This window comes from Cynara cardunculus (assembly GCF_001531365.2).
Source record: "Cynara cardunculus var. scolymus isolate 2C chromosome LG 5, CcrdV1, whole genome shotgun sequence".
In the NCBI taxonomy this organism is placed as follows: Eukaryota; Viridiplantae; Streptophyta; class Magnoliopsida; order Asterales; family Asteraceae; genus Cynara; species Cynara cardunculus.
This window is the reverse complement of record NC_037532.1, coordinates 9,935,797-9,944,394: the sequence shown is the minus strand read 5'-3', so window position 1 is coordinate 9,944,394 and position 8,598 is coordinate 9,935,797. Positions and strand designations below refer to the sequence as shown.

General features: G+C 34.4%; 2 protein-coding genes across 2 annotated transcripts; one reads left to right on the top strand and one right to left on the bottom strand.

Moving 5' to 3' along the window:
- The first annotated feature begins 1,578 nt into the window (after positions 1-1,578).
- On the top strand, positions 1,579-5,569 carry LOC112513666 (mitochondrial uncoupling protein 1-like). The gene is made up of 9 exons (XM_025120005.1): positions 1,579-1,857; positions 3,156-3,374; positions 3,453-3,531; positions 3,852-3,985; positions 4,057-4,155; positions 4,387-4,491; positions 4,766-4,840; positions 5,077-5,163; positions 5,357-5,569. Exons 1-9 carry the CDS (start codon positions 1,777-1,779, stop codon positions 5,390-5,392), a joined length of 915 nt encoding a protein of 304 aa, XP_024975773.1. The 5' UTR covers positions 1,579-1,776; the 3' UTR covers positions 5,393-5,569.
- Positions 5,570-7,083: 1,514 nt separating this feature from the next.
- Positions 7,084-8,141, bottom strand: LOC112513108. Its single transcript, XM_025119252.1, has 2 exons — positions 8,037-8,141; positions 7,084-7,611 (listed from the first exon to the last, which is right to left on the bottom strand). The coding sequence occupies exon 2, from the start codon at positions 7,609-7,611 to the stop codon at positions 7,270-7,272; it is 342 nt and encodes a 113-aa protein (XP_024975020.1). The 5' UTR covers positions 8,037-8,141; the 3' UTR covers positions 7,084-7,269.
- Positions 8,142-8,598: the final 457 nt, after the last annotated feature.

The following is an 8,598-nucleotide window of genomic DNA, read 5'->3' as shown; positions in this document are numbered from 1 at the left end:
GAAATTATGATAAAAATAATATTTTTTAATAATAATTTTTTAGAGAATAATAAATAATATTTGTAATAGTATTATATTTATAATTAAATAAAATAAGTAAAAGAAAATTAGTATAAAAAAGAAAAGACAACAAAAAGACAAAATCACAAAAAAAAATACAAGAAAGAAATGATTATATCAGGGGATAGGGGTGTTATAAGTAAAGTATAGGGTGCCATTAGCCTCCCTTTTTATAAATATTTTGGTATTAAATAATTTATTTGAGATACTTTTTAAGGATTTTTATATAATCAGGGCTTTTTCTAATAACTAATGAAATTGTGACAATTTTAAGAATTAACGCATCATGTGTTATTTTATATCATTTTTTTATCAAAAAACTACAATTTAAAATATCAATTAACATATATTTGTTTCACAATGTGTTTGTTTTTACATGTACTTGTTTCATAATGTGAATTTTTTTAGCATATTCGTGAAACAAAATTTACATATAAAAGTTTCATATTGTGAACCATATACGTATGATGCAAACATATTGCGAAATAAATATATGTCCATCAATACGTTAAGTGTTAGCCTTTAGATGAGAAAAAAATCATGTAAAACAATACGTTAGAATAAAATTTTACGATTATCACAATATATGAAGTTTTCAAAAGATTAAACTCATTTAAGCATTGTTGGCAAAATATGCTAGCTTATTTTTTGGCTACACGTTTGGATAAACATAAGCCAACTCATTTTCATTCACTTTTTCTAATTTTAACTCTCATTAATAATTAATTTTATTTATATTAAATACGAACAAATAATAATTAATAAAAATAAAAATTAATTATTACTAATATTTAAAAATATTAATTAATAGTAATTAATATTAGTTGAAAATTAGCAATCAATTTTAATATCAATTATTTCTTTTAATTATATTATAAAATATTATAATTAACTAATTTTTCAAGATATCATTTTTAATCATTTTACATGTTTATCAACTAGTTTTTACTAAACATAATTTATTTATCAGTTAATTTATCAACTATCAGCTAAGTTATTAGATAGTTTGCCAAACATAGCCTTATATAATTGTATCTTTATTATGGTCTTAAAACAAAAATATTATGAGGGTGGTTTGTTAATCATGGTAAATTGCTAATTTTATTGTTATGGTTTCAAAGTTATGTTTTTGACCCATATTGTACGATAGACTTGGGATCATGTGAGACCAAAGGTTTTTCATAAGACCCGTAAGATTAATTCTCAATCATTGGATTAGATCTACAATCTGAACATTCATAATCACAAAATTGCCACAAGACTTCTCAATAATCACAAAATTGCCACCATACAATTTTAGACCATTAGATCATTAGCTTATAAAGTTGAGCAATGAACATAAACTGATCTTACAGGTCTCATAAAAAATCTTTGATCTCATATGAACCCAACCCGTGTACGATAATTGTAATTTTAAAATCACATAAATAAGAATATTAGTTTTCAATAAACCAGAAGGACTAAAAATGTAATTCACTTATTGTAATAAAAACGAACCAGTAGTGAACAGCTTTTTCCGGTGGTTGTCCAAAGATCAGAAGAAGAGTGTCGTGCCTCTTTCTATTTCTTTCCAAATGTAAGACATCGATTTCTTTGTGACCCTTTTTCCCAAGTATAAATCGTGCAATAAAGACGCCATCTTTTCCTACAAAGTCTTATAAAAACCTTTACCCTTTAAACCCTACTTTATTCCTGCATCTCCTTTGATCCTCGACAATGGTGGCTGGTAATTCCAAGTCCGACATCTCTTTCGCCGGTATTTTTGCTAGTAGTGCCTTTGCTGCTTGCTTCGCTGAGGTAATTCTTTCAGTCTTACAGCTATCATGTGTTCATCCCTTTTCGTTTTTTGTTTTCATCGCTTTTTGGGTAATCGGAATTGCTCTTGGATATATTCCTCTTCTATTTGCAAACTGATTGAATTTTCTTACTACAGTTAATCGATCAAGATTGCTATTTTGATCCAGTTTTTCTTTGTTCTGATCAATTTCGTGCTGATCTGTTGTTTAGAATTGCAAAGTGGTTCAATTTTTGATACATTTCAATTGATCAGGATTGCTACTTTGAGATTGATGATTTGATTTGTGTGATGCCCATTTCAAATTTTTTTCAACTTTGTTTTTGATCGTTTTTCGTTCTGATTGCTAGCTGTTTAGAATTCCTCTCAGTTTTGTTTATGCTTTTATACAAAAGCACTTATCAACTTATTATAATTCGGAAGAGTTTAACTTCTTCAAAAATTCCTTACTACCGGTTTAGCATCGATATAAGATGTTTATCCAAATCAAGAGTGCTTATTTTATTATCATACCACACCGGAATAAGTCAATAAGTTGTTTTTATAAGCAATCTCAAACACCCCCGTTTAGTGACTGAATCCTTACAACTGTCATTTGATCAATGTTACTGCTTTTCGAGTGATGCTTTAAGGATGTTTGTGCAATTGATTAATTTCCACGGCATTTCTACTCTAATCGCATGTTGATACTTGTTTGGAAATGATCTTCTGAATTTGGGTTCAGTTCCTATTTAGAGTTTGAAGTGAATATTGTTGGTTTCTATAACCATCCTAATCTCATTCTTGAATGAAATTTTCAGATGATTTCAAAAATTGAACTGTCTGTTTGCATTTGGATATAACCAGTAAACAGCAGACCCAAATTTTTTGCCACGCAGTTGTACCTTTAAGGTGGATCAAATTCCGCAAAGTCGTCCAATAGGGATTTTTTAAGTTTTTGGTTGATTTCGACGGACTTTTTCTTTTTTTCGGTTGATGGTCCTTGTATTTTCTAATATCCCATATCACCGCTTAAAGTTTAAAGGGTGCACCTTTCATACCCCAAAAAAAATTCTATATGGGAAAATTGGCCGAGCGGGTGCAAGGAACCCCTGCCCATAAATGATTATTGGAGCTTCATGATCACAAGTTCGTAATGGTGGTTTTCTTTCTTCTCATTTTATCGTTCTTTTCTCTTTATTTTCCCCTTTTTCTGATGGACCATCGCCGAAAAGGGGGGGGGGGGGGAAGGGAATTGAGAAGTGGAAGGCATGAAGTATATAATATTTATACACGGCAAATTGATATAAGTTTTGTATAGATTTGCACGATTCCGTTGGACACTGCAAAAGTGAGGTTACAATTGCAAAAGAAAGGAATTGCAGGAGATGGAATGGGTTTACCTAAGTATAGGGGAATGTTGGGAACTGTAGCAACCATTGCAAGGGAAGAAGGTCTTGCTTCTTTGTGGAAAGGCATTGTACCCGGATTACATCGGCAATGCTTGTATGGAGGTTTAAGAATCGGGCTATATGAACCCGTAAGTTTCTTTCAATTATGCTTTCTTCTGCTCTTATTCGGTTTTTGAAAGAATCGTGTGTTCTTGTGTGCTTAACAGATTAAGAACTTGTATGTGGGCGATAACTTCGTTGGAGATGTTCCTTTGACCACTAAAATACTTGCCGGGCTCACAACGGGTGAGAATATGTAATGGATTTCTATATTGGACCAAATAATTTCTTTTCTCAATCGATGTTACAAAGTTTCAATATTTTCTATTTTGTATCCATTTTGACTATTAAAGTGCTAATCCGGTAAACATGACATCCACGTCATCAATTGTCACCGGCCAAAATAGGAAATTTTGAAACTTTGTTAGGTTGAACGAGACAAAATTCTTTGTTACGCTAAATAGGAACTAACTTTCTTCAAGTATGCAATAGTGATCTTTGATGGGTAATCGTAATTCTATCTGTAATACCTATTATTCATTGATGAATTCTTGCCATTTCTATAGGTGCTCTTGCAATTGCAGTAGCAAATCCGACCGATCTTGTGAAGGTTCGCCTACAAGCGGAAGGAAAACTGCCTGCTGGCGTGCCAAGGCGTTACTCCGGTGCATTAAATGCTTATTCCACAATAGTGAAACAGGTAAATATTCGCCAGATTGTCCGTCAATTTAATTTTTTTGATCATATGAAACATTACATATCTATTTTCAGGAAGGGGTTCGGGCTCTATGGACCGGCATTGGGCCCAATGTTGCGCGAAATGCTATAATAAATGCCGCTGAATTGGCTAGTTATGATCAAGTGAAGCAGGTTGCTTATTTTTCACACAATCCCTTCGCTACTTTTCTCACCTGTATTGTTTTACAGAAAAAGCCCCAATGTTGCGCAAAATGCTATAATAAACGCTGTAACTCCGGCTGTATGAATGAGATATACTGGTTTTGTTTGGTTTTTGAATTGAAGTGAAATAGGTAGGTTGTTCTTTAACATACATTGAGGTAATCAATTAAACTGGTGTTGGTGTTTAATATTACAATGCAGACGATTCTGAAGATCCCTGGGTTCACCGACAATGTTCTCACCCATCTATTATCTGGGTTAGGAGCCGGGTTTTTCGCAGTTTGCATCGGGTCCCCTGTTGATGTGGTACGTTCTTCATCACCGAACCAGTGATTTTCATGATTTCAGGCAAACTATTTTGCTTCTAAATTGATACAGCATTGGTTTATGCATTTTGTATTTTGATCATCAAATTATCCTTTTCTTACTTGTATGTCATAACATAGTCAAAACCAACGCGTTTGCGAGTCCAAATTGAACCAAACGAGTAAATCCCATACAGTTTAGGATCTGGGATTGCACTACAGTAATTGCTGGCTTCTAATACTAGTTTATTAAGTTGGTTACATTTTTTTTGCAGGTCAAATCAAGAATGATGGGAGATTCAAGTTACACAAGCACCGTTGATTGTTTCATTAAGACTTTGAAGAACGACGTAAGCGCTCTCTCTCTCTATCTTACTCTTCCACACACAAATAGTCGTAGTGCAATATGTAAAAACCATTCACATACCATACGCACTCTACGCAAACAGCTTCTCTACTTTTTGGGCACTCGGATGTACTGTTACAGAACCTTGTTTACGTTCTAATAGCTGTATTTCATCAGCACACGTCGATTATAATATATTCTTTGCTTATCCAAGATCATGTAAAATTTTGATGCTACCAGGGACCTCTAGCATTCTACAAAGGCTTTATCCCAAACTTCGGGCGCTTAGGTTCTTGGAATGTCATCATGTTTCTAACCCTCGAACAGGTATATCTTTCACTATTCCACTTAAGTTTTATCGTAATTCACTCATATCTAGCTTTTCAAATGTAAGCATATCTGTATTTCTCCGTTTCACGCACTTTTCACTAGCTAGGTGGTTTTGGTTTCCGTATCTGTTCTCCAAGAAGCATTTTGTTGATTTAAAACTAATATGGTTTCGTTCGCGCTTGTGGAACAGGCTAAGAAGTTCGTTCAAAGCATAGGGTCGTCTTGAATACAATCGGGGAAAGATTTCGTAATTTTGATTCTAATAAATGTTCTTGGGGAAAACCCAATAGAAAGGGTAGTTTGAGATGAAGATTACAAGGATTTTCTTTTTGTTATATGATGATTACTGGGATCCTGTTGTCATAAACTTTTCAGTTGGTATTTATTCACTGATTATATCCTATGGTGAATCATGTGTGTTGTCTCAATGCTCGGGCCTACCAAGCCTGTTTTCAGTAGCCGAGGGTCTTCGGTCCGGGACAGGCTTTGGGTGTAAAAATAGGCCTGATTGGACGTTCTCAGGCCGGGCCTGATCGGGCTTTTAAGGCTGGTATGGGCCAGGCTTTTTCAAGCAGGCGAGTATCTTTGGCGTCTCTAGCATAATTGTAGTGCTTGGTAGGGGTAATGAAATTTTAAAAGATATCAAGGGGATGTTTAGAATTGCTTATAAAAACAACTTATTGACTTATTCAGAAGCATCTAAGGTCTAACATGGTGTTCTTGAAACCTATTTTTACCGATAAGGGAAAGAAAAGGGAGGAAAGTGGAAAAAAATTGTGTTCTAGAAACTTTTCTAGAAAAGAAGTAATTGTTTTATAAAAGTAAACAAAATAATGTTATTAATTTAATTCTTCTTGGTGTTATCATATCTTATTATCAAGTCTGCATTATTCTCAAAGTGTTAATTTACCATACTGTCCTTATCATTCCTCCCTCCCAATTACCATAAGCCCTCTTTTCTCTGCCATATTTGGGAACCTCTCAGCCAGCAAAACTGAAACACACTCTGGCACCAACGCAGGCACTGCTGACTTTCACAAATGCATTGCAATTTAACCATGTTCAACCAATTAGACCATTTAACAGTCTGGGAAACATCAGCTTTACTCTTTTGTGTAAATGTCTAGTCTCCGCTTACATTTTACCCGCCCTGGACCCATCTTAGATGAGATATAATGGGCTCGTTTCTTTTGGCTTAGCATGAGTCGAGCACACTTGGGTTCAGTTCGCTTTAGCAAGCTCCTGAATGGAACGTGACATATCATAATCTGCAGACAAGTTCACATGTTCTGTATATCTGTTGCAAAACTAGTCAATCCGACTTTGACCTCAAAAGTCTTGGACGTTTTTCCAGGGTCAACTCCTTTCGTATACTCTCATCAGTCTGCGAACTCCAATATGATCTGCAGTTTAATCCCGTCAAGCATATGCAACAATGCTGCTTGGCTAGCAAAAGGGTTTACAGGGAAGTTCTAAACTCATGGGACCCTGAAGTTGAGCAATTAGAACCGAGACTGGTATTCCAACGCTTCATGGCTAGCGTGGGCTGGGAATGTAGTTAAATATCATCAAATGCAACTCTAGTGCACTCAGGATCTTTGGCTTCCAAGTGTTGGGAGTGAAGTATTACAGGTTCAAGGTTTGATACTGTGAGTGTGAAGACCAAAACCAGTACACCAAGGCTTCTTGGCTAGCATAGGTTAGGAAATGTATTGCCAAACAAGCCCGGTATATCCCATTCCCACCCGTAGGGGGGCTCGGGGGTGGTGGATGTACACAGACCTAACCTCTAGTTCACTAAGGTTTCCAACCATTCGGAGTTAAGTGCTACGGTTCGAAGTTTCAGATCAGGGGAAGTGGATTTGTGAAGAAAAATCTTCGAATTCATGATCGAACAGCCAATAGCCCAATTTACAGTGAGAAAAAATGACCTGAATTTCACTTCAAACACTAGATTCTTTGATATATATACACAATAAAAAGCAAACTTGTATCTCAAGACAGCAGAGTATTCAAATAGAGGAGCAAACCAAATATGTCCTTATTACATGTATCTAAACCAAATTGAAATCGAAATCGAAATCGAAATCGAAAAAAGAGGAATCAATAGGGTTGCAAGATGGGTCTTTTACCTAGCCTTTTGATTTCTCTATCCATCTGACCAGTGAGCATAAGACCAAACATCCTCCAATCACACAACAGAGACCATATTGGATGACCGAAAGTTGCAGGTATGTTTCCTTCCACATAGAAATGGCTATACCAAGCCATACCATAACCAAATAAAGGTACACAGAACAAGAACCACCAGTTAAACACAAGTGCATATATCAAGCATAAAAGACTAGACAGTGTGCCAGCAAAATGCCATCTTCTTGTTGCTGGTTTTGAGTGTTGATTCATGTAGAAAAGCCAGAATTCCTCCATGCTCCTGAAATTCACCATCTTTGACAAAGTAGATCAAAAATCCAGATAGAAAATCGTATCAGAACAGGATAAAACCTCCAATAAAGATTCTTGAAATCTTGTTAGGTTGACTTGGATCAAAAACCCAGATCAGAAAACAGTAAAAACCCTAATTTGGAGAAAGAAGACCCCCAGATTTCTCGAAATCTTGTTAGGTTTTCTAGGAATACGGATGAGGAGGACTTAGATCGAAAACAGCAAAAAAAAACCTAACTTGGAGAAAGAAAACTCCACGATTCTTAAAATCTTATTAGGGTTTCTGAGAAATCCAATAGTAAGGTTGACTTTGTAAGATGAAGAGCGGGGAGATTTACACAAAACCCAGAGAAGATGTTGGTTAGATGAGATGGTGGGTTGTTGAAATTGGAAAGGGTGATGATGGATGAAGACTATGGAGGTCTCACCTGGAGGGGAGGGTAACTGTTTGGTGTTGATGGTCGAATTGGAACCTCAAATTTGCACCTACCAATTATCGTTGTACTTTCCTTTCCTTGGTTTCCTTCGTCAGACGCTACAAACTAAAAGAAATTAAATAAAAAAGTTAAAATCTTTAAATAACAAAAAGGAGAGAAAATTAGAAATTTGGTGGGTATAAAATTATATTGTGTGTTATCTATATCTATACTATGCTAGAATAGTACTTACACAATATAGAGAAACATATCTAGATTTTAATGTACTATTTTATTATTTTTTTCTGTCGATGTTATAGTACGATTTTATGTGTTTTTAAGAAAAACAATAATATTATTATTTTTAAATAAAATATAAATTTGAAAAAAAACATATCAATGTTAATATCAAATCAACTATTTAAAAATTCTTATTTTTATGTAATTTCTTTTATTTTTTTATTATAATTTAATTTAAGTTTAATAACAAAATAATTTATTTTTGGTTTAATAATACTAACATTTTATAAAGATAATAATTAAGTATTCTGTTAGAACTCAATGATTATCCTAA